The 26,829-nt window shown below is 39.5% G+C and overlaps 1 protein-coding gene across 3 annotated transcripts in view; it reads left to right on the top strand.

Annotated features, from left to right (window-relative positions):
• Window positions 1-26,829, top strand: part of pign (phosphatidylinositol glycan anchor biosynthesis class N) — a 195,807-nt gene that overhangs the window by 18,675 nt on the left and 150,303 nt on the right. For all 3 annotated transcript variants that reach the window (XM_062977651.1, XM_062977650.1, XM_008116866.3), the window contains exons 2-12: window positions 991-1,247; window positions 2,098-2,219; window positions 3,069-3,167; window positions 7,383-7,489; window positions 8,176-8,300; window positions 9,649-9,779; window positions 10,446-10,562; window positions 12,734-12,774; window positions 13,645-13,704; window positions 17,137-17,229; window positions 21,346-21,401. In XM_062977651.1, coding sequence (XP_062833721.1) covers window positions 1,021-1,247; window positions 2,098-2,219; window positions 3,069-3,167; window positions 7,383-7,489; window positions 8,176-8,300; window positions 9,649-9,779; window positions 10,446-10,562; window positions 12,734-12,774; window positions 13,645-13,704; window positions 17,137-17,229; window positions 21,346-21,401 — 1,178 coding nt within the window. In that variant the 5' untranslated portion in view covers window positions 991-1,020. The remainder of the gene's footprint in view (window positions 1-990; window positions 1,248-2,097; window positions 2,220-3,068; window positions 3,168-7,382; window positions 7,490-8,175; window positions 8,301-9,648; window positions 9,780-10,445; window positions 10,563-12,733; window positions 12,775-13,644; window positions 13,705-17,136; window positions 17,230-21,345; window positions 21,402-26,829) is intronic.

Genomic DNA, 26,829 nt, shown 5'->3' with positions numbered 1-26,829 from the left:
AATCAGTTCTCCATGGAATCAAGAGCCGATTGCCAAGAAATATAAAGATGTTATAATAACAACAACAACAACAACAACTTTATTCTTATAACCTGCCTCCATCTCCTCGGACTCAGGGCAGCTTACGTGGGGACCAAGCCCAGAATAAACAGAGAATTCAAGGTACAAAATTAAAATACATAACAAAAAACAATATAATTAAAACCAAGGAAGTAAAAGCATCATAAAATACATCAATCAACATCACAAAACCAAAAAGTGGGCATAATCAGTTTTGCGAGGGAGGGCAGTAGATGGAGTAAGCGAAGATACACAAAGAAGTTGCAGTCTATAGCATTCTAGTGAGAGAGAAATCTAGTAAACGGTTCGGGTCCTGGATAAGTTGACTCAGGTTATTGAGATTATTTTTTTTACTAAAATGTCTAGACCAATACATTAGTAGATGGAGTAAGCGAAGATACACAAACTCAGAGTGGCAAAAGAGAAGAGCTTAGTCCATACCAGGAGAACCTAAAAGAAGCACTGATCACTTCTACTCTTTTTTCTATGATGCTGCTTCTGGACTTTTTAAAATGCCGTTGGAGAAATGATGTTGGCAGTTGGGGCATCTGGCTTCCCGAGGCAACATTCATATTTCCCCTCTCCATGGAATGATCCTTGGCTTATCCATGCTTCATGTAAAATCCAAAATTTTGGCTCCAAAATCTGCCCTCAATTTATACATAACGTCAAATTACACTTGTGTATATACAGTATTTGTTGTAATTATACTTCATTGTTCACTTAGTTTTCTTCAGTAAGGATAGTGAATTGCAACTCAATGGTATACTTCATAATGGATTTTCTTTTTAGAAAAATAATTAAAAGTGCGCTGTAATCCTCTGGATTTTTCTCTTAGTGGAATTATGTCCTCTGAGAAGTTTGATGCAAATAATGTTTGTCATATAAGATTGATCACCTGTCTGACCTGCAATTATTTTGCTTTTGTAGCTTTGGACTCTTCTCTGACAAGCCGTCACCATGGATATGCGGGTCTTCACAGTGGCTGGTCTCCTGGTACATTGTGTGTTCCTGATCTCTATTTTCGACATTTATTTCACATCTCCTTTGGTTCATGGCATGACTCCACATCAGACTCCACTGCCACCCCCAGCACAACGCTTAGTCCTATTAGTTGCAGATGGTCTGCGTGCAGATTCCCTTTATGAACTGGATGATAATGGCACTTCCAATGCCCCTTATCTCAGGTAATTGTTTCTAGAGCTGAGTGAGTGCTTGCAGCAAAAACAATAAAGAATCATGAGGCACCTTGTCTAAGATTAATACTTTTGTGATGGCATGCTCTATTGCAGACTACAGCATACTTATGCCTCCTTATACAAACAATTTTTAGTGCAAGAAAATCTCCCACCTCTTTTTCCAGAGGAATGCAGGAAAGGAAGTCTTCTACCATTTATATGACACTTTGGAGAAAGACATAAACAACAAGACAAATATTTGCCAAAAATTTCAGGAAGTTTCCAGTTTTTAAAATTATCAGCCTGTCTTATAGTGTGACTTTTACAAGTTTACATTTTTATGTAGTACACTATTGATCTGTCTCTCTGTGTTACTTGTTTTGTCTTGTAGTCATACATTTTGATTATAATAGTTTGATTACAATATATACATTTTCTGTTCAATTTGTACATTTTAAGTCCCGATTCCTTTTATGATATCCTCTATTTTTTAACTCTTTAATCATATTTGTATGCCTTTTCTTCCGTCTTTGTGAGGCCCCTCTTTCCTCTTCATATGTTGTTAAACTACAACTGCCATCATGCTTAACCAATGCTCATGCTGGAAGTTGTAATGCAAGAGCACCTGGAGTTTTTTATAAGTATTCAAGATTTAATTATAATAACAATAGACTATAGTCAACAATCGAGACAACTGATGATTTGTGATCTTATTAAATATCAGCAAGTTAGAAATAAAATTTAGCATGGATCCTTAGTTTGTGATAGGGTATCTGTTCTTTCAAGAAAGTAAAACATAGATCTAAGAGTTTAAGCAGTTAGCTTGATAACTTACAAATAGCTGCCTTCTTTCTTTCAGGAATATAATAGAAACTGAAGGAAGCTGGGGAGTATCTCATACTCGTGTCCCAACAGAATCTAGACCTGGGCATGTAGCTCTCATAGCTGGATTTTATGAGGATGTCAGTGCTGTTGCTAGAGGTATGCAAATAGGCAACTAAAATCTTTCGTTGGTAGAGTGTTATAATATTTCCCTGCTAATAATAAATTGATTATAGCTTTGCTTTTAAAATACATTAACTTAAGGAAGGAAAGATTTCTGCTCCAGCTTTCCACACAGCCATATAACCCAGAATATCAAGGCAAAAATCCCACAATATCTCAATTTAACTGAGTTATCTGAGTCCACACTGCCATATAATCCAGCTCAAAGCAGATAATGTGGGATTTTATTCGCCTGTGTGGAAGGGGACCTAGACGTATTAGGTTGAGCACAGTATCAGAAAGCTATGGATGCTTTTGCACATATTCATTTTGCAGAAATTACATTATTTGCAATTTGCACTCACTTGAAATAGTGAATTTAACAGCATATTTATAGCAGAATTCACTTCTCAGCTACTGAAAAGATAGCCTTCATTGAATTATATTTGGAGAGTTGTGTACATTGCTAGTTTTGTATGTATTTTTGGGAAAAAACAGTAATGTGTTGCTGTGGGATTACATGCACAGATACACACACACACACATACACACACACACAGACACACAGAGTAAGGCCCTGAATCCATGAGGGATGCATTCTTGACAGTGAATTAATTAATTCCAGCAGATGCTTACCACAGAAGGGGCAGTTGGGATAGAGGGAGCGCTTTCATATGTGTCTGGGTCTGGGAATGATGGCACTCTGCCTCTTCTTCTCTCCCTTTGAAACCTGGGCAGTGGCAGTTAGGATGGAAGGAGTGCTTTCTGTTTTCTTCTGGGCAGGTCTGGTATGATTTCTGTTAGAAAAGCATAGTAGTAAGAAGACTGTTTCTGTTGACTTAACAGGATGGAAAGAAAATCCAGTGGAATTTGATTCACTTTTCAATGAAAGTAAATACACATGGAGCTGGGGAAGTCCAGATATTCTACCTATGTTTGCAAAAGGTGAGCATATTTTAATTTTACTAGTCCTTTCTTTACAAAGTTATACTATAAAAAGAAATAACTTGAGGGAGTGAATTAAATTTGTATGTCCCATAACAGGTTATCCTAAACATATGTTGTTGCTCAAAATGTTTTTCTTTTCTTTTGGCAAATCTGCATTACATCACATACTTCTGTATCATGCTATGCTATCATAATCAGCCATTCTGTCAAGGGTTTTGTTTGTGTGTTTTAATAATGCACAATAACTACAAAACGTTCATTGCTATATTGTTCTTATGTACGTGATGCAACTTGATTTAATTAACCTGAAAATTGCCAACAGTGAATGCGCTACATTAAGGATATTCTATATTGCAAACTGATTTTTTGCCTTACCCATTGTATGCAGTATCTTATTTCCTCTTTCTTTGTTAAGTGTAAAATCTAAGGACTATTTCTATGGAATTTATAAACTAGTTCACCGTTATGCGATTTTTAAAATGTATTTTAATTGCTATGGTGTTATGGATAGAATATAAAATGTACATTCTTGAAATTTGATTTTGCCAGAGAAAGCGTATTTCTTTGCTTACTAAAATATTTATATCCTATCTCTCTCTCCATAGATCTTAGGGGAGTATGAAATAAAACAGATGTAACACATTTAAAACAGGATGAACAATGAAAACTATTTTAAAAGGCTAAAAACATATTAAACAATGACCAGTTAAAAAGAAAGATTAATGGAGTTAAAATAGTTTAAAAATAATATCATGTATATCCATAGGTTTTTGGGAAACCAATTTGGTTGCCAGAGCTTTAGTGAACAATTATGTTTTCAGTTGGTACCTGCACAATGATAATGCTGGCACCAGTTGGATCTCCAAGGGCAGAGTATTCTATAACTGAGGTCCTCCCATGGCATGTTGCCCTGACTGATGGGACACTGAGGAGTGCCCCCACAGCTGACCTTCAAATCTAGACAAGTGCCTACAGGGATAAGTGATCCTTCAAGTATCAAGGCCCAAAGCTGTTTAGGGCTTTAGGTGTAATTAAAGCATATAAGCTTATTATAGATGTCTCTGAGAAGTATTTCATCTGATTGGCTTCCAAAAGGACTTTGTTGTTGTTGTTGTGTGCTTTCAAGTTATTTCTGACTCATGATGACCCAGTGTTTCTCAATAGATTTTCAAGTCTGAGCAGGAATTTGAACCCTCGTCTCCAGAGTTGTAGCACAACACTCAAATCTAGTGTTTGGAGGTTCTCCTCCAGACGGACCAGAGTTGTGGTTTGAAAACTTAAGTCTACACAGAGTGAAAAGTTGATAGGAGAGAGTAGTGACAAATGGGGAATCTTTGGGCTGTGTAAATGATGCAGAAGACCCCTAGGGAGAAGGAAATACATAGCTAGAATTCATACTTTTCAAGCTACATTTGCCACCTATGAACCTGAGTAATGTGATAAACTTCAGTGCATTTTCTCTTCTATATCAATGTATAGCTGACTGATTGGGTTTAAAACATGACAGTAGCTCCACTTTCATTGAATCTTGTCATTTCAAGTAGGTGAAACTTTCCCCTTTCTTAATATAATCTGTTATAATATCACTATGCCTTTTTGTTGTCAAGCTCAGAATATTCCATCATTTCTTTCTGCAAGACCTTAGTTATAAATTGAGAAGGATTAAACAGATTAGATGAATGTAACCCTTATTACTTCAGATTACTTTCTTGTAGAATATTGCTTTCTTATGTGGGCAATACTGAAGCCATCAAGCTTGTGTTTTGTGGCCTCCTCCGTGTTTTTGTGCCATTGCTAAAGAAGATCACAACCTTCTCTTCCTCTTGTAAAAGAGCACTATGATGAAGGGGAATGCTTTGGTGGCAGCTTTAGCAATGTTGAAAGGGGCCATGAGACAGGGAGGTGGAGGTGGATGTGACTTCCCCAAGATTAGCCAATATGGCATTAAAACCAATAAGTTCTCTATACCTGGCTTATGTCATGAGTGTTTTGAGAAAAAGATCATAGAATCATAGAATAATAGACTTGGAAGAAACCTCATGGGCCATCCAGTCCAACCACCTGCCAAGAAGCAGGAAATCGCACTCAAAGCACCCCGACAGATGGTCATCCAGCCTCTGCTTAAAAGCCTCCAAAGAAGGAGCCTCCAAATCCACCACAGTCCGGGGCAGAGAGTTCCACTGATGGATCTCTAGAACTGCAGAATTATTTAATTTTACAGGTTTTCCTGTCCTCATTGCTTTGGGAATGTGAATTGTATAATAGTATTGAATCACAATGGTCTTTTATCACTTTTTGCTTGATGAGATTACTCCCAGGTTGTCACCTTCTGGCTTAATCTATAGCTCATCTGCTTATGAAAAACTCAATTTGTGTGGTTGTTTTCCTGTAGGACTTCCTATTGGTATTTACTTCTAATTTATACTTGACATGAAGAATCTGAACATGATGAACCTTCAGACTGACGTTATAGCGGGTGTTGAGCTATTTCATCACATGTATCCCAAATTTTGAACTGAAAGACAGGTAGCATTCATTGTGTTAGATCACAAGAATGTTGTCAAGTTATCACTGGTTGAGAATAAAAGCAGGAGAAGTTTCTGGGTCAGATGAAGAGCTCTAGTAGGCCATATTTGACTGATGAGTCAAGAGGATCTTGTCTCTATTTCTGATAGGTAATTAGAAATTATGCCAAGCTACTTTTAGACACTTTCTGCGGGTAGTTTTCTCTCCTTAGTAATTAAAAAGGTTTTGGTAGCATTCTTTAGTATTATCAATCAAGTTGGCATTGACTTAGGGCTAATCCAGACAGGCCCAAAAACATGGACCTGTCTTGGTTTTTACTGGAGGTGTCCAAATTATGTATCTTCACATTTGGGGATGTTATCTAGTTCTTTCATGACTACCCTTCCAATGCTTAAGCCATGTTTTATCCTCACAACTTTTCCATTTCTCCTTTTGGTGTGTGTGTGAAATGGGGTCTAACTAATGAATAAATAGATAAGCGAAATGGTGGGTTGAATGCTGAATGTTGTAAATTCAACACCCATCTATCACAATACACTGACTCACAGTACTGGAGCACAAAAAGAATGAGGTTTGTCCCGTTTTGCTCCATTGCCTACTCCCATCTTAGATGCTTTCCCAAGATATGTATGATTTAGTTTACCTCTACAGTAGAACCCCGGTAGTCCAAGTTAAACGGGTGGACCTCAGCTCAGTAGACCCGGATCACTCGGATTACCAGGCTTCCTCTCCGTTGGGATGCAGGCTGGATCGGGAGGAGCTGCAAGCGCCCCCGAATCCAGGCTGCATCCGAACGGAGGGGAGGTCTCTCCGTTGGGACGCAGGCTGGTTTGGGAGGAACTTGCAGCTCCTCCGGATCCAGGCTGCGTCCCAACCGCGGGGAGGCCTCTCCGTTGAGATGCAGGCTGGATCGGGAGGAGCTTGCAGCTCCTCCCGATCCAGGCTGCGTCCCAACGGAGAGGCCACCCGCCTGCCCGTGCCTCAGCTCCTTCGTCACGCTGGGGGCAGGCAGCACCGGCGCCCGGCGTGGTGAAGGAGCCAGCTGTGCGTGTTGCTAGGTAGATAGCAAGCTACCTAGCAACACGCAGGGGGCACCTCCCAAGGGGCGAGCACCCTGTGCATGTTGCTAGGTAGCTTGCTATCTACCTAGCAACACACACGCCAGCGAGCAGGTGAACGGGGAGGGCCTTTGCGGCCCTCCCCGTTCACCTGCTCGAATTGCACGGAGGCTTGGGCGAGCGGGGCTCGGACAAGCGGGGGTTTACTGTATTTTAAAAATTGTGTAGCATTCACACTCCTGGAATTAGAATTACTTCATGGATACTTGTTTTTTTCTTCTTCAGACACCTGGTTTTCATTAGAATTATGGTCTTTCCTCCTACTACTGAATGAAGTGCATTTTCAGTGAGATGCTTATCTACTGATAAAAATTCATTGTATGTTTGTGCAAGTTCAACTACTAGATTAACAGTGATGGAGTATTACAGGAAAACATATTTGCAATAATAGAAACAATTCAGATATAACTCTGATGCATTAATATATCTTCACAAATTATTACTACTACTATATACATTCTTATATTTATACTTATCAACTTTGTGTGTGTGTGTGTATGTGTGAAACAGGATGTTTATTTCTTTAACTTTAAAAACTAGTGTCTTCATTTCCACTGCTTCTTTGCAGGTGCCACTGGGGATCATGTTTATATCAATTGTTACAAAGCTGAACAAGAAGATTTTGCAGCGAAAGATGCAACTGTGCTAGACACTTGGGTTTTTGACAACGTTAAGGTGAATAAAGATATTTTTGTTTGTGCCCATAGAATAGGCACATAAAATGGGCCCTCCTGGATCACACCAAAGACATATTTAGTCTAGCACTCTGGTGCCATGGATTCTCAGCACATGATTGGCATACATAGCATTTTCGGAACTATAGTGTTCACGTGTGTATATTTGTGCTTTTTTCATCCCTTTCATTGATATATAAAGTGTGCCTTTAGTTGCTCTTTGGTAATCATTTATGGAAGTCATAGCACACTGGTGCCTAGTTTGGATTTCATTTGGTTCCATATACAATACTTCTTTTCCTCTTGAAGAGATGATGACAGGGGAGCAGAGGGAGTGAGAGAGAAGAGTGGTATGGGAGATGGCAATAGATTTCTATGTACAAATCACACACAAAATTCATTTTTCCTGCATTTCCTTGAGGGATGCTCTTGTGTGCCCTTTCCTTCTGTCATAGAAATGGCAAATATTCTAGTCTGAAAGCTTTTAAGACAGAGAGAAAATCTGACTGCTTCCCTGCTGAGAACACAGGTAACACAAGCAAAAGCCATGTGTTAAATCTGCTTCAGTTATATCATTAGATACTAATCTTAATCATTTTCATCACAAAAATGAATGAAGCATATATATTAGCGGAAAAAAAATAGCCGAAGTAATAATATAACTTTCAATTGACTTTTCTGATCTAGGAGTTCTTCAACTCATCTAGAAACAATAATACTTTGTTTTCTAAACTGCATGAGCCGAAAATTGTTTTCTTCCTGCACTTACTAGGAATTGACACCAACGGGCATGCTCATCGGCCTCATTCAAGGTACAGTGTGTCAGTTTATTATTGGAAATGCTATAAAATTTTAGTGTGAACCAGCCAAAGTTAAACAGCTTTAAGTACCTGTGATTATGGAGTTCAGCATGTAACCAACAGATGTAATAAAATAAATGGAGCTTATAAGCATGTAGCTCATATTAACTCATACTGTTTATGTGATTTTAAAAAAAGTTGGTTTCAGCCATGTCCCTTATGATAAATAATACATTCTTTTTGTAAAAGTTGGCTGAATAGCACAACCATAGATAATATAGCAGATACAGTGGATCATAAGGATCATGTGCTGTAGTTCAGTCTTCTGCTATCCAGGAATATGTAACTAAAGCTAAACGATACACCTATAACCTCTCTTTAAAGATTTCCAAATAAGGCAAGTCCTCAACCCACTGAGGCAGTCCATTCCACAGATAAACATGTTAAGTAATATTCAGGTGGAATCCTTTTTCTTGTATTTGAATTAATTAGGTATATCTAGTTCGTAGCATAATACAAGCTCACTCCATGTTTCCAGCATTCAGTTTAAAGCTTTTCTAAACACACACAGCTGCAGTCTTCTTACACGTTCATGAATCAAAAAGCTAGGGTCCAGATGTAAGTAAGATTTCAAGTATTTTGTTATAAGAGTCTGAAAGAGAGTGAAGCAGAGATTGCTGTGTAGGATAAGAGTTAAATGAAGAGCCCTGCCAGTGCAGAGAGCTGACCACATGCCCTTATACGAACCTGCCCAGGCTCTGAGATCTTCAGGAGAAGCCCTTCTCTCGGTCCCACCTCCACCTCAAGCTCGGTTGGTGGGAACGAGAGAGTGGGCCTTTTTCCTCGGTGGCTGCCCCTTGGCTCTGGAACTCTTTGCCCAGATTGGCTCCCTCCCTGCTGTCCTTTCAGCAGCAGGCTAAATCCTTTTTATTTAAGCAAGCTTTTTGAGATCATGTCAGGGGCTGCTGTGGTTTTAGATGTTTTTATGAATTTAATCAGAATTGTTTTAATACTAATGATGTTTAATAGTGCTTTAATATTTATATATTTTAAATTATATTGTAATGCTTTTAATGTTAGCTGCTTTGAGTCTCCTTATGGAGAGGAAAAAAAGAATATAAAGAAACATAACAATAACAACAACAACAATAATAATAATAAGGGTTACCAATTGAATCTACTGCCATTTATTTTACCAGTGGTTCTTCCATGCCAACAATCCTTCAGAGGATTGGCACTAAGAAATCTCCTATCTGACTCAGAGCAACTCTTAAGAGGATGACAGGCAAATCCCAGCCTATGCAAATTTCTAAATTCATTCTAATTATCCTGTCAAAACAACCCTTTTTTTCCTTCACAGGGAATACAAGAATAATATCAGGGCAGTTGATGAAGGTGTGAAGGAAATTGTTTCAGTTATTGAGGATTTTTATGGACGTGATGACAACACAGCTTTTATCCTGACTTCTGATCATGGAATGACAGATTGGGGTGAGGCCTTTTTTGTAACATCACAGAATCATTTGAATTAGCAAAAACAAAACAAAACATAAACATGATGGTTGGATGGTTAGATCCATTGCGTACTCCTGTTCCTCGGAAAGAAAATTGTTGAGGATTCACTTTATTTTGCAAACAAAAACTATTGCTGTATGATTATAATCATTGCTTTCTTTATTGTAAGAGAAGGCATTATTGATCTATATGAATGCGACTGTGTGGCGGCAGGATTGGTCCTATCCACTTGGCAAAAATTAAGGAACTGCGTCAGGCAGCATATGCTGAAGTGGCATCCCATTCACTTTTTTTCTTAGCCTGGCAACCACTTTTGTCTGCTGGGGATTTGTGGTTTTAAAATAGCCTTCTATTTTTAGGTGCAATTAACAACAGTAACAATGATTTTGGGGAACAGTCAGTAATTTTTTTATGACAATGCTTTGTTTAATCTATCTGTAGACTCATATGGATTGTTAGATATGCACAACTTTACCACTAGACTCATCTTTAGCTTCATGGATAGATAAAACATTTAGTAATATTCTAAAATACCTATTTTTATTGTTACAGCTCTTAGCGGCCAGGGGTTGGGGAAAACTGTTAAGAAAACCAACTGTTTATTGTCCATTAACTTTGATTTGGTGTTTTCCATGTTTCCAGGGACACATGGAGCCGGCCATCCATCAGAGACTTTAACACCACTAGTTGCTTGGGGGGCAGGAATCAAATACCCACAGAGAGTTGCCTCACAACAATTTGAGGATGGCTTTTTAAAAGGTAAATAATATTATATGTTCAAATGATGGATTTTCTGTACATTTATAAAACACAACATGATTTTCAATTTTCAACATATTTCTTGTGATATATATATTGATTTATTTCTCAAAAAATGTAAAGACTATTGAAGGCTGTGCAAACCATTTTATGCAAGTTACTTCTGGGATCTGAATAAATGTTTTTTCCTTCCACCAAGTGGACCATATGAGTCATTACATTCAGTGTTTATCACAAATGCCATCAGTAGAAGCAATGTGAAAGTACAAATTGGATTTTCATAAAATGTCCATACAGTTTCAAAAACTGAGGCTGGAGGCATAAGATTACTTGCTAGGAACTCAGCATGCAAAGAGTTAGTGTAGTGCCTTATAGACTAACAAAAAGAACTAAATTGGTAGCATACGTTTATGTAGACTATTGTATGTCAACCTAATGCTACAAGTGCCGTTCTTTCAGTAAGTCTCTACAAGTTCCCATTGCATACTAATATTCCAGACTTACACTTCGAGTTCTACAAGAAACTATGACTTATTTCAAACTAAATATGTGTAGAACCAGGCTGTAAGTCAGGGGCAGGAAACCTCTGGGTCAAAACTGGTAGCCAACATAACTTCATCTAGCCTATGGAAGTCACAGGTAAGGCCTCATTCGTGCCATGTCCTCATCCATTGAAGGAAAGCACATATGGGCTCATGAGGATATCTAGGCTGAATTTTTACTCTTTCCTTTTCTTACTTGCATATGGAGGAGAGAGCAAAGCCACTTCAAAACATAGCCAGAAGCATATAGAGTGACTTGCTGAGTCTCACTTTTCTTCACCTTTCTTGATCAGGAAAGGAGGAGGAAAAGAGCTGACTACACACTTAGCTGGTCCTTTTTTGTGCAGAGAGATTCATGGACCTATTGCTCTGTAAAAGGAGAGGAGCAAAGATGATTCCAGGTCGTGAGGTCTTGGAATGGTGTCTGCTATCATTTATTCCTGGAAGGCATTTAGATGGTGCCATCAATGGGGAAAGAGGATGGTGAAAATGAACAAAATCTGGCTACCAGTATTAAAAAATCTCTAAAATCAGGACAGTAAATAAAGAACAACACTCTGAAAACGGGGGAATTCCAGATATGAAACAATCAGGGCCAGCTAACAGCCCCCAGCAAAGGATTCCCCCAGGCAGGAATAAGCCAGGCATTGAAGCTGCAAGGCTTTTCAATGCTAATCAAGGTGATTAATTGCAACAATCACACTTGCCTCCAACAGTCAAGAATTCTTTCTCTCACCCTGGACCTTCCACAGATATATAAACCTCCTTTGCCTAGTTTTCAATATACCTTACAACCTCTGAGGATGCCTGCTATAGATGTGAGTGGAACGTCAGGCGTAAATACTTCTGGAACATGGCCATACAGCCTGGAAAACTCACAGCAACCCAGTTGATGTTTATGTATTTTGTTTGTTTGCATTTTTTGTACATTTGTACATTCTTTAAATAAAAAATAATTAGAAAAAAGAAGTAATGATATTGGATCAAAGTATTGCTCATTAGCATATTCATTTCCTTATGGTAGGGGTTGTCAACTGTAACAGACCTAATTTTTTCCCCACACTCCTTGGGCAGGCCACTGCCAAAAATATAACCCTGAAGTAACTTGAAGTCTACTTTTGGTTTACATGCTCTGGTTTTTTTTAGCTGTAGATATGGCTGTTTGGTTGGTTGTGAAGGCAGAAAAAATATAGGTTTTGAGTGAGGGAATTGCAGCATTTGGAACCTAGGGGATTTGGGGTCGGGTTCAGCCGTGGGGTCTACATAAAGGGTTTCAGACAGCATGCAGGCCATACTTTCCCCACTCCAGTTTATGCATCAATACATCTTTTGTGCAATTCAGATGCAAAATATGATGCTTTCATGTTTGATTATTCTCTCTTTTCACATTATTTTAAAGTGTGCAAACAAATTTATTTTGAATATTCTTGATAATTTTTTCAGTTTATTTTGTGAAATTAAGATGTGAATATTTAGTTTTTCAGTAGGAAAAATTAGGTTATGCAGCGTGAAACAGTGACAGCTCATTAAGCACCAGATGCTTTATTTACTCCTCCTCTCCTCTGATTTTCTTACATCAATTAACACCATATCAAAAACTGTCTTTTCTTCTCTGTTATCTTTTTACAGATTGGAAATTAGAGACCCTGAAGCGCCAAGATGTCAACCAGGTACCTCATTGTATCTAGTTCACAGCTTATTAATGTTTCATTTCAATTTAGGCTACCATGAGGACATACAAGTGTCAGAATAATTTATAATGCTAGCTAAATACAATAATTAAACACCCCCCCCTTGAGTTTTACATCCAAATATTCTGTTGACTCATTCAGCATTCACGGTATCTTAGTTATGATAAAGAAATAGGAGTGTGCAGGGGGGATAATTAGCCCCTCTCTTTTGCAAGTAAATTCCCCCTCTGTCTTCCTTTGTGATATAGTGTCGGTGTTGCTGTTAATCAGACTTTCACTTTACACCCTTAATTTGCAAGCAGAATCTCAAATGGGTTTCCTTTTAATATGGCAATCCTCAATTAGGAGATTAGGAACATTATGGCTAGAATCCTGTTGGGAGTTTTCATTGGCATTACTCCTGGATATACCAATGATTGCACAAGGAGGTATCCAGTATTCATTCATATTCCCATTTGCAATGTAAGAGCATCTGTGCACAGCTTTGCCCCCCTCCCCTCCCGCAAACTACCAGTTGCGTTATACCACCTTATTGTGTTGAATGGGGTTTTGTAGCATGCATCTCTCATTCATGTATGATATCTGCCTCAATAGTGTCTCCCTACCCTTTGCAAAAATTGGGGCGTTTCTCTTTTTCTTTGCTATTTTGCAAAGGTTTTTCCCCACTGCTATGCTGCCATTCACTTTAGCCATTGCTAAAAAGTGGAATGCATAAGAATTTATTCCTCCTCAAACACAAAACAAGTGCTTTGAACTAGCTGTACCACCCTTTAGGTTACAATATTCCTAAAGTATTATTTTTAGTTGGCATTTCAGCATTATCCTGAGAACATTGTTGTTTGTTTGCAGGCTGATATAGCACCATTGATGACTTCTCTTATTGGAGTCCCTTTCCCCCTGAATTCTGTGGTAAGACACATATTTTTTGCTGTTAGTGAATACGTGAGATTTTGAATTCTACTTAGGTATGCAATTTATATGTACATTAGCATAGATTCCATACAAATCAAAGACATAGCAAATCAACTGAGGAGGAAGCTGAATAATGTTTAGATGTTTTTAACTTTTGGTATTAATATTAATAATAATAATAATAATAATAACTTTATTTTTATATCCTGCCTTCACTTCCCCGAATGGATTCAGGGTGGCTCACATAGGAACAAGCCTGATGCAACAGAGATTAAAATTAAGCATAGATTAAAACATATTCAATAAAACCAAACAACATTACAACAAGACAATAACATAAAAACAGCATCATCAGCAACCAATAGTCTGGGCGGAGCTCCGGTGGCCTAGGGGATAGAAGCCTTGTGACTTGAAGGTTGGGTTGCTGAAGGCTGCCAGGTTCGAATCCCATCCGGGGAGAGTGCGGATGAGCTCCCTCTATCAGCTCCAGCTCCATGCGGGGACATGAGAGAAGCCTCCCACAAGGATGGTAAAACATCAAAACATCTGGGCGTCCCCTGGGCAACGTCCTTGCAAACGGCCAATTCTCTCACTCCAGAAGCAACTCCGGTTGCTCCTGACACGAAAAAAAAAATAGTCTGGGCAGTAATGAGTACTGAAATTTTGGGGGAAGGGACTTGTGCAATATAGTTTCAGAACAGGGCTGGTGGACAAAAATGCAAAGGTACTAATTTTTATGTTTTTAATGTATGTCTGTTTATGTGACTTCGAATTGTTGCCTACTTGTAAGCTACTCTGAGTCCCCTTCGGGGTGAGAAGGGTGGTGTATAAATACAGTAAATAAATCAATAAACAAATAAATCATTCTGGCCTCCTTTTTGAACTAGGCATTTCTCGTCCTTCCTTGAAACCTACCATTTTTTTATCTCGAATCTTGCAGCTGAGGATTATTTTTGCTCCTCAGGCATGTCTAGTGATGGCCAGCTAAATAATGCCAACTGCAGAAGCTGCTGTCACTGTCTCTTTATTCTCAAAAGTCATGCTTTGCTCTGGGGTTCTGGAATCAGGACAGTCAGTAGGCTGTGCTTTAGTTACTGTTTGTTACATGGCATTGTGAAAAACAACTCATTATGTCAAGGAATTTTGAACATAATTTGGAACCCTTCTCCCTTGTCTCATTACATCTCTCACAGAAATCATAGTCACCTTTATCATGGATCAATCTGTTGTATATGTTCTTTTCTGTAGCATATTCAATATGCCATGAAACATGCAGTGGGACTATATTCCTTTCTTGTCTACTTCTAGGTTCTTCTAAAGAGGGCATCAGGTCACCTGGAACAGGTGTCTCTATCATTGCTAACTAGAACTATTTGATAGATTCTGTCTCAGTGAGAGGATCTGGGAACATCATTATGGAATCTCAATTTTTCATATCTAAGAAGGCATGTGTGAGAGAAAGAGAAGAAGAAAGGAGCAGATGGAAATGAATAATTTGCAGCAGGGAGCCATTTAGTTACTGGGCCTGTTCTGCATATCTCAGCCAGTTTCTTGCCTTAGAGCTGAAGATGCAATAACTGGGAAGTGTTCCATGAAATACACAGAAAAAACTGGAGACATATCTCAATATTTTCCCCCTAAAATTGGTAGTTTATAACCCCAACAAATAATATTAGTTGCTGGGCAAACAACAATTTATTTCTGGGCAAAGTACAAAGTGTTGGTTTTGACCTCTAAAGCCTTACATGGCTTGGATCCTGGTTATCTACATGATCGCCTTCTCTCGTAGAATCTGCCCCAAAAACTTAGGTCCTTTGGGAGATGTCTAAGAACCCAACTGGCAACTGTCACCCAAAGGATCTTTTCATTAGCTGCCCCAAGACTTTGGAAGAGCAATGGCAGCTAGATCAGCTGTCAAAAATTAAAAACACATCTAAAGACTTATTTCTTCCAGCAGTTTGAATCATAAATTTTAAACTCACGTCCTGTGTTTTATACTTTGTTCTATGTATTTTAATATGTATTTTATAAAAATATGTTTGGTACTTGTATTTTATAGAATGTTTAAGATGATTATGTTGTAACCTGCCTTGAGGAGAGGCAGGTAAGTAATAAAGGTATTTATGAATAATAATAATAATACCTTTATTTCTTACCTGCCTCTCCTCGACACGGGTTACAACATAATCATCTTAAACATTCTATAAAAGTACCAAACATATTTTTATAAAATACATATTAAAATAATAATAATAATAATAATAATAATAATAATAATAATAATACAACTATCTGAGCATCTTGAGATGTGTCTCCAGTTCTCTGTGGATTAGATCAGAACTGCAAATATACATGGAATTGCAACTTCCTTTCTCATGACCTGTAGCAAACGCAGCCTCGAATGTGTGTATATGTAAATAAAAGGGATTTTGCCAAAAATCTGTGAAATCTATCACTTGTTCTTTAGCATGCAACAAGCCTCCCATTCATCTGCTTCTAGGTGTACAGTCAGTGGCTTTGAGAAAGGCCTATACAAACATTTTGCAAAGGAAGGCTTGGTTGGGTAAAAAATTCTTTTGTGTTTTTTTGCACAGAAGAGTGCATACATTTAGGCTAACATGAAGACATACAAATGTAGGAGCCCTTCTCACTGTTGGCAAAAGCATCACTGGTAGTGGGAATGCTGACATGTGTGTGAGATATTCCTTACAAAGGAGTGGGACATACTGTGTCTTGAATCCTCTTGATGCATTATACCAAAGTAACTATACCAGCAATAGAAGTGGTGACAGGAAGAAAAAAGCTATTGATGCTGTAGCCGTGAAGGAAGTAAAGCAACGAAGAATCAGGCTACTCAGAGCTGACAAGTTTTTTTTATTGTACTTATGTGTAAGTCTAAAAGCTGGGTCAACGTATCCATGAATCAATATAAATACTGTACCTTAACTTTTACTGATAAAGAACAATCTCTTTCTCTGAGTAGAGTGACAAAAGACAAGAGCTTAGTCCTGTGACTAAGAAGCACCCTCTCTCTCTCTCCTTTCTCATCTGTGGGCCGGTTCTGACATTTTTGAAGGCCTGGAAAATGTTGGTGACTTTGCAGCTGGTCCCCTGAATGGGAACTGACTTTTCTCCCCTCTGCAGACTCAAGAGTCATGTCAAAATGCAGAATTTTGGTCCCAAAACCTGCCCTTGACTTATACATGGGTCTTTCTTATACACAAGTATATACGCTGTTTTCTTTTGCCACTTCTCTCAAAAAGTGCAACCTCTACTGTAGTTCACAAATAGGGTTCAAGCTAGAAAATGTTTGAAATACTCTAGTTTGTTTAATCTTATTGTATAGAACAATCATGGTTCCTTCATGCAAACTACAACCTGGTTTCCTAGTCTTGTATCATGTGAATAAACTGTGGTGCCTTTTTACAGGGTGTTTTGCCGCTGGAGTACCTCAATACCAGTGATCATTTTAAAGCAGAGAGCATGTTTACAAATGCTGTTCAGCATCTTGAACAATTTAAGGTAAATGAGCTCTTCCTGAATGAAAGCATTTTGCATTAAGATTCAGTTAATTAGATGAAACTAAATGAATGGCCTGATCAGATCAAAACAGTTTACATGTTAAAACTGCAACTGCACACTCATGTATATGTTATCATTTTAATTTAAAGTGATAGAAGGTAAGAGTAATTCAGCAATAGAAACAATTGCCCAGAGAGGTTGTGAGGCCTTACTCTTTAGACCAGCAGTTCTTAAAGTGTGCTCTACGGAGCCTTTGGGGCTCCGTGTTTCTGTCGTTCTCTTCTTTCCTCCTTCTCCTCCTCCTCCTCCTTCCTTGAGGTCTAGGCTCATTCTGAGGCGGGGAGAGGGGCAGGGAGATGGCCAGGTCACGCCAGTGCCAGGCAGGAGGGCCCTGCACTATGTGCTACGGGCTTTGAGGGGCACCCGCCCACCTTCCCTCCCTCCCTCCTCCCTCCCTCCATTCGGCCGACCAGATGCTGTTGCCAGGAAGGAGGAGGCTAAGACATGCTTGAACCTGGCTGCTGAGAGCGCCTTGCAAAACCCTGCTTCTCCTCCTCCTCTTCCTCCTCCTCTTCCTCCTTCTCCTCATTCTATTCCTGAAAGCGGAAGCAATTTCCTTGCTTTTCCTGCCTAGCAAAAGGGAGTTGGACTGGATCGCCCCTGGGGTTGCTCCAGTTGTTGTTGTTGTTGTTGTTGCTGTTGATACAAAGGCAGGATGGCCATCTGTCAGGGATCCTTTTATTGTGTCTTTCCTGCATAGCAGAAGGGGAGTGCACTGGATGGTCCCTTGGGTGGTGGTGGTGGTTGTTGTTGTTGTTTTTGTTGTTACAAAGGCTGAATGACTATCTTAGGCAGTGCTTTGATTGTGCATTTCCTGCATAACAGAAGGGGATTAGACTGAATGGTCCCTGGGGTTGCTCTTATTGTTGTTGTTGTTGTTATTGTTATTACAGCAAAGGTTAGATGGCCATCTGTTGGAAATCCTTTTATTGTGCCTTTCCTGAGTGGCAGAAGGGGAGTGGTTTGGATGGCCGCTGGGGTTGCTCCTGTTGTTATTGTTGTTGGTATTACTATTATTATTATTGACACAAAGACATAGTATGACACAGCAAACAAGGGATATATGCTGGATTTCGTATCACAAAGCATTTAGGACTGTGTGATGTATTTTCGGATTATGCATGCAGATCCCATTAAGGTGATTGTAGTAGTAGTAGTAGTAGTAGTAGTTATTATTATTATTATATTATTATTTTTTATTATAAAGGCTGAATGATCATCTTTTGGCAGTGCTTTGGTTGTGCATTTCGTGCATAGAAGAAGGGGGTTGGACTGGATGTCCCCTGGGGTCTGCCACTGAAATACTGTTAAGTTTATGTTGGTTAAAATTGTTCTTCATTTTAAATATCGTATTATTCTTTCTTCTTTTCTTTGTCACACTACAAACGAGATATGTGCAGTGTGCATAGGAATTCGTTCATGTTTTTTTCAGTTAGTTCATACAACTACTTCCTATCTGCCACTGGCCTGACCTGTCTGTCAAATTTTAAAACACAATGCAGCCCCCGTATCCGAATGTTTGCCCATGCCTGATATATATACCTTATATATAGTATATAATATATAAATTTTCCTTGGGGCTCCACGATAAACTTTTCCTTCAAAAAGTACTCCACAGCTGAAAAGGTTCTCTAGACCATAGCTTTTCAGAAATGTCGTGTTAGTGACACACATTTTAGACATGCACCATTTTGCGACACAGTAATTCTATTTTACTAGCAAACCGGAGGTTAAAACAACCCCTTATGAAGATACAGATACATACATAAATTGTAATAAGGAAATGTATAGGAACGTAACATATCTAATTAAAACTGTTCATTTATATATATTTAAAATATATAATTTGTTGCTTATTTCACAGACGTTGCTCATTACGTTCATGAAGCTCGCTCACTCACACACTGCAGCCAACATACTAACTTGTCACGACACACAGTTTGGAAAGCTCTGCTCTAGACATTTTCAAAAAGAGGCTGGACAGCCACCTGCCGGGGATGCTCTAGCTGGAGTTTATGAATTCAGCAGGAGCAGTTTTAATTTGGTGGCCTATGAGTTCACTTTTAATTCTGTGATATTGTAATGATTACGTGTTTACTCTTAGAACATTGTATTCAGAAATAAGAATCAGTAGCATTAAGAAAAACAGCTTAAATCTTTTCACATCCCCTGCAAATAGTGACTTGAATATATATCAAAATGTTTCAAGGAAATTGCATTAGAATGGGGAATTTAATTTCAAAGGGTCATGTTCTCAATAGTCAGTGTGAACTGATGCTACTGAAAGCAGTGCCTTCTAACAGAATGATAGGATCCGTCCTGGAATTTAATTCTATTCTTGTTAATGGCTGTTTCTGGCAATTCTCAAAGTGCTCTGCTGGCATGCATCCTGTTCAGGCAACGGGGACTTGAATCAGAAGTACTGACTGAGCTAGGCTTTAGATTTCCTCTATATCTGCGATTGAACTGTTCTCATTACAATCTCTGCTTGTAGGTTCTGATATGTGCCAAATAAAACTACAAATGAATTTATTGGACTTTGAACCTCCAATCTGTTTGAGACCGGGATACTTCAAGAGCTTTTTGTTCTTGTGCGTGCTTGTCCACCAGTTAAGCGTAGTGGGAAGGGCCTTCACCCACTGATATCTGAAGCAAAGTTTGGAAAATGTACAGTTTGGGACTAGTGCTTCCATAAACCCCCCAGCCAACTTGGCGCTACTCTTTTTCTGATTTCATCTTGTTCTACATCAAAGATACTAGTTTTACTCAGTACTGTTTTTATGGATCTGTAAGAACCCCTAGGGATATTAAAAACTTTGTTGAGTGTGTCCAATATGTGGTGGAGGGCATTAGTTCATCTCTTCCAAGCAGATGTCTAAAACATCTCCCCATATGTTTCTTATGCGCTGTTACTTTTGTAATGTTGTGAGCCGCTCCGAGTCCCCATGGGGAGATGGTGGCGGGGTATAAATAAAGTATTATTATTATTATTATTATTATTATTATTATTATTATTACAATGCCCATTGTCTTTTATCATTTTTGCTGGGGCTGATAGAAGAAACATGTGAGGGGACAAAAATACCCCAGGCCATTTAAGATGTTGGGAGGGTGCCATAGGAGAACGTCGCAATATGTCTCCAGTATTCCTTCCAAAAGGAGCCTGGTGGCGAAGTGTGTTAAAGCACTGAGCTAGTGAACTTGCAGACCGAAAGGTCCCAGGCTCAAATCCCGGGAGCGGAGTGAGCGCTCGCTGTTAGTTCCAGCTTCTGCCAACCTAGCATTTCGAAAACATGCCAGTCTGAGTAGATCAATAGGTACCGCTCCGGCGGGAAGGTAACGGCGGTCCATGCAGTCATGCTGGCCACATGACCTTGGAGGTATCTACGGACAACGCTGGCTCTTCGGCTTAGAAATGGAGATGAGCACCAACCCCCAGAGTCAGACATGACTGGACTTAATGTCAGGGGAAACTTTTACCTTTACCTTTTTCCTTCCAAAGATTTTGTCTGTCTTAAGTTTGAAAGCCTACACTCTCCCACTACTTGCCTGATTACTAGTCATAGGGCTTCAATCCTATGCAAATTATCTGGAAGCAGGCCTGTAGCCAGGATTTTGCTTTGGGGCGGGGGGGGGGGGGGCTGAGTTTGGATGGGAAAGGATCTACCCTAGCAAACCTTTTGTATCGTTACCCCAATACCCCCATGCATATGGGATGTATTGAGCATGGTGATCAGATCATGATATGAATAAACATAACAGTTTAAATAATAAATGTAAGGCCTTCTCGCGGACTACTTTGAGAATTTCAAGGTGGGGCTGAAGCCCCTCAAGCCCCCCCCCCCCTTGGGCTACATGCCTGTCTGGAAGCAACTCCATTGCAGCTGACATCCGTATTAATGTGGCCACATTACAAATACCTAAAAGAGATGTCAAAAACAAAAAAAAAGTTCTCCCATATTTTTCCTGCTATATTTCTTCCATTGCATACACTGTTATTTATTTAAGATAGTCATTTTTGTTACCATCTTTGTTTATCTACTTGTCCATATTTAGGTTAAGATGGCTCAGAAGAAAAAAACTACACTACCATTTCTGTTTTCGCCATTCAAGTAAGTATATTTTCCATATCTGCATGCTGCTATGTTTACTTAAAAGGTATATCTCTCTCTCCCTGCCTTCCGTTCTATCATCTACCAGTGAGAAACGAACAATAAATAAAGTGACATCATTTGCTGAACACTACTCTGAGACTAGTCCATACCAACACAAGAATCTTGTGCAGAAGTAGTGCTTGGTGGGTTGAGGAAATACAATTGAAAGACTTATAGCTGGAGAAAGACACATCTATCCCATATATCTTAGTAATATTTTATAAGGTGGAAGTCATTATTACTTACACTCTAGAGAGGAGAATGTTTTTCACACAATGATGATGAAAAGCAAAGGTAGCTGTGTTAGCTGTAAGGAAAAAAAACTCAAATCAATATTAATGTTGTACCTTTATTAAAGGCAACCATAAGATGTGAAAGCTTTTGAGATCTTTTCCTCCAGAAAGTAGGTTTGGATTTTGGTAGAGTAAAAGAGAAGGAAAGAAAGGGTAGAAGAAAGCTGACTTGAGGTTGATTAGTGTCGGCATCATCACAATTTTAATGTTCTGTGGTTTCTCTTCTGCAACACCTTATTCCTGATATGGTTGTTAGTTTACTAGATGTTGGACATTCTTCTCTAAACTGGTACTGTATCCATGCATATCTCCAGCATAATATGCTAGCTAAGAGTGATGGAAATTGTAGTCTATAACATTTAGAAAGTATTATGTTGGGGAAATTAGGAGGAAGTAGTAGACATAGCTTATTGGTACAATTGAATATGTATTTGTATTTTTGTTTTCGTGTCAGGAGCAACCGGAGTTGCTTCTGGAGTAAGAGAATTGGCTGTCTGCTAGGAGGTTGCCCAGGGGGCGCCCGGATGTTTTTGATGTTTTTACCATCCTTGTGGGAGGCTTCTCTCATGTCCCCGCATGGAGTTGAGCTAATAGAGGGAGCTCATCCGCACTCTCCCCAGGTGGGATTCGAACCTGGCAGCTTTCAGGTCAGCAACCCAACCTTCAAGTCCCGAGGCTTTTATCCCCTAGGCCACCGGAGGCTCCATGTATTTGGATACCTTAACTGTGGAGAATCCGAGAAAGCTTCAGGATTCATGGCAGTATCATTTTTTTGCCTATTCTATTAATTATGTGGTAAATATGGGAGGACAGTCTGGGGAAGCAGAAGTCAGTAGTGCTCCCACTCAAAAACTGACATCTGCTTCTTATTGACAAAATATATTTTTGTGTCACTTTTCCAAGAACAGTGAAAGCCAGAAGACAGACATGCCATTTTATCTGGCTTTTACTATTCTAACCCCCACACAGAATATCCAGTGCTTTCTTTTAGCTATATCTTAATGGCTGTATGAACTCCTTGGAGAGTACTGGCTTCTTCTTCATGTTCTCCAGGCATCATCTTGTCTGTATTTTATCTGATGATGCCTTGCATTGTCTTGTTGTGTGCCGTATATTAGCTTTTTATGTTCAACACACAACTCCATTTCAGGCTGCATGTTTATTATGGAAGGCCTTGGAAAGAACTGCAAGTATCATTGCAAAATTTTGCTGAATGAAAATCTAGACAATATGACTGTGTGAGAGGGTCCAGCGTTATCCATAGACAGGGGAAAATCATAAGCATGGTAATCAATTCTGGCAGTGGTTTCCAACGAACAAGACTCAAAACAGCTGTTTGGAATACTCACAGTAGTTCCTTTATTTCATGCACATGGACAAGTCAAATCTAACAGAACTCCTTCTTCTTCTCCCACTCCCCCTTTTATCTCCATTCCTTCATTCGCTCCTCCCTACTTTCATTTACTCCACATCTGTCTTGTCCTTGCTTTGATTCAGTTTCCTTGGATCTTGCTGGTGTTTTAAAGGAACATCTTCTTTCCAACTCCTGGGTGGAACACTTTCTCCCCCTTACAGACTGGCATATGATTTGCTGAAACGATGGATTCTTGTTGGTTTATGGGTACATTCCACAAGAAGAATAGTCTCTTTTGGCAACTCTTCTATATAGCATGCCATTGTCTAATTTGTGCAAACTTGCAACATGGTCCCAGCCATTATTATTCATTCATTATTCTAGATTGGACTGTGGATCCAGTGTAGATGTTAGTTTTTAATATGCTATGCTCTCTGGGGTGCTTCAATACCTGTCCCACCATCCTAAGACAAGCTTTATAGAGACCATGAAGAAGGAAGAAAGGGTTGCTTACTGTGGTTCCTTGAGTTGTCACCTGTGCCCACATATAACCATTCCACCTAGTATCTTTCAGGTCACTGGATGTTATACTCAATGGACTTGGAAACTGAGGGGGAAAGCAGTAGAAAAGAAAACCTTGGTGTGCATCTGTGCTGTAGAATGAATCTACTTTACCTTGGTTTAATGCTATGGAGTCATGGGGGCTGCAGCTTTACAAAATCTTGAGCCTTCTCTGCCAAAGAATGCTAGTGCTTCACCAAAATACAAACCCCAGGATTGCATAGCATTGAGCCTTGGCCATTAAATTAGAGATGTTTTCTCTCAAATAGGAGCCCCAGGTACTCCTGAAGCAGCTTCCTCTTTTGCTTTGGCTCAGCACTAAGATGGCTGTATTAAGTGAATTTGTTATGCCATTGACTTGGGGAATTCTATTTACATTTTGCAAAAGCAAGAGACCTCTGTTAGTCTGTCACAGCAGAAAAAAGAGAGAATCTTGTGGCAGCTTTGAGACTACAGCATTTTACTTGGCATAAGCTTTTGTTGGCTGTAGTCCATTTTATCAGCTGAAGCGTGCTGCAGTCTAAGAAAACCAGTGAGTCTTTAAGGTCCCACAATACTATTGCTTCTGCTGCATAGGACTAACATGACTCCCTTCCAGTGATTTTTGTTTAGCATTATTCCCTCTTTTTTAAAATGTTTTGTTTTAAAAAAAATTGAATATATTTCCACCTTTTTACTAAGGCTTTGAATCACTTATGCAAATAATAATATTTTAACATTTTAAAGGGATGTTTAAAAGACTAAAACCTGCAAATCAAAGTAGGTCTGTTCACATATTTTTCTAAGAAAAGTTGAAAAGAAAGGTGGAACTGCAGTAGGATGGGACTCATTTTATGTGATTATATGCCTTCAAGTTGACTCCAATTTCTGGAGGGTTTTATTCAGAGATTTATTCAGAGGAGAGCTTAGGCAAAGGTAAATGTTTTCTCCTGGCATCAAGTGTAGTCATGTCTGACTCTGGGGGGGGGGGGGGGGGTGCTCATCTCCATTTCTAAGCCGAAGAGCTGGCGTTGTCCACAGATATCTCCAAGGTCATGTGGCCAGCATGAGCGCATGGAGCGCTGTTACCTTCCTGCCAGAGCGTTACCTATTGATCTACTCACATTTTGCATGTTTTCAAACTGCTAGGTTGGCAGAAGCTGGGGCTAACAGTGGGAGCTCACCCTGCCCCCCAGATTCAAACTCCCGACCTTTCAGTCAGCAAGTTCAGCAGCTCAGCGGTTTAATCTGCTGTGCCACTGAGGGCTCCTTAGAGGAGAGCTTACCATTGAAAATTGTCTGCTTTGGCTTTGGTATTGATATTGATGGTAAAAACTTTATTGTCTGTCTACCGTCATGTTTAAATATAGGGCTAAAACCTTTAAAACAAGTCCCACGTGTACCTATCTTTGACTGGAAAAGCTAGTGTCCTGATTCTTGCATTATGCATACTTAGCCTTTGCAACATGAGCAGGAGAGTGTCTTAAACTGCATTTCTGCTACTTTCCCACAGTATCTCCATTAAGCCTCTTTTACTCCCAAGTGTCTTGCATTACGTTTTCCAGACCCTCCGGCTAAAATGTCTATGTCTAGTTCCTGCTGAAGTTTTCTGACTCCACTGCAGTGTTGGTTGAGAGAAGGAGCTATACACCCCATCCCACCGGCCTTTAATTCATCCTGATCCTAATTTACATGCAAAATACTGAAATATGCAAGTGTGCCTTCTATGTTTTTTGCTTGCAGGCATTTTTAAAATCGCACTTTGTTATCGACAGGGGTGCATGCAATTTACTAGGGTGAACATTTATGGAAATTGAGGGATGTAATTTCGCATCAACAGATATCCATCATGAACAGAGAGTGCCTGCATTTAACAGAAGGCTTGTTGGTGTACTGAAGATATAGCTAAACATATGCTAAGAAAACCCTGTTGCGTATATCGGCGGCTCTTTTAAAGTGTGTGTGTGTGTGTTGTGTTAAGGAAGGAAAAACACTGCAAGAAACACATATGTACAGCAGATTGCATCTAATACAAGCACAGATTTCCCTCTTCAAAATTTTCTTTCCTTTTACTGGTCCTGCGGGGGCTGCGCTAGCACTCCTGGAGAAATGGCATCTTTAGATAGTAATGATAGGAATCATTGACCATACTGACGTCTCTTGAGACTGTTATAATGGCTTATTTTTTATTATAGACTTAGTGTCTCAGCTGTCAGGTGCTGTTTCTTTAGCTGGAAGACACGAGCGATGTGGTGGAAATATTAAACTTGTCAGGTATACTCCCAATGAGAGTAAGTAACGCATCTTAAGGGACAATTTATAAACCTTTACGCAATTAGTACTGATGTTTTGTTACATAATTAATTGCCCTTACACATGAGTGACGTTGTTATTTATATTCTTCAGACTATGCAGCATTTGTCTCAGCGATGATAATAAGCCATTGTCATTTCAGAGGCTATAATCCCATAATCCTCACTACTCCACGAGTGCAGTCATCCATAAGATCTGGTTAGCATTAGTTCATATTTTTCAGATTACGTGCTGACAGATTCCCTCCATGTATTGAGTAAGGGTGCACTTTACCAGAGCCCAGAAGTTCAAAGAGCCTGGTGTAGTTATGAGGGAGGGGGTAAAGTGGGGCCATGCCCCCCAAGTAATAATTCTCTCCCCGCTCCATGAAATATTCCTTCAGTCCACAAATCTGTAGCATTATAGCAGGGGTCCCCAAACTAAGGCCCGGGGGCTGGATGCGGCCCTCCAAGGTCATTGACCTGGCCCCTGTCCTAAACTTTAGACTTAGGGTTGACCTAAGTCTACCTGGTCTTTGGAAGTCTCTTTGCTTACCTGTGGTCTTATGAGATCATCTAGATGGTCTTTGAAGGTCTCTTTGCTTAGCTATGGCCTTATGAGACCATCACTTTCCTTACCTGTGGTCATATGAGACTATCTCAATGGTCTTTGAGGTCCCTTTCCTTATCTATAGTCTTATGATGGCCTTATGAGATCATCTAGATGGTCTTTGAAGGTCCCTTTCCTTACTGATGGTCTTATGAGACCATCTGGATGGTTTTTGGAGGTTCCATTGCTTATCTATGGTCTTGAGATCATGTAGATCAGGGGTCCCCAAACTAAGGCCTCATTTACCTGGCCCCTGTCCTAAACTTTAGACTTAGGGTTGACCTAAGTCTGAAATGAC

This window comes from Anolis carolinensis, chromosome 4, assembly GCF_035594765.1.
Source record: "Anolis carolinensis isolate JA03-04 chromosome 4, rAnoCar3.1.pri, whole genome shotgun sequence".
Taxonomy (NCBI): domain Eukaryota; kingdom Metazoa; phylum Chordata; class Lepidosauria; order Squamata; family Dactyloidae; genus Anolis; species Anolis carolinensis.
Note: the sequence above shows the minus strand (reverse complement) of the source record. Positions and strands in the feature narration are given on the sequence as shown.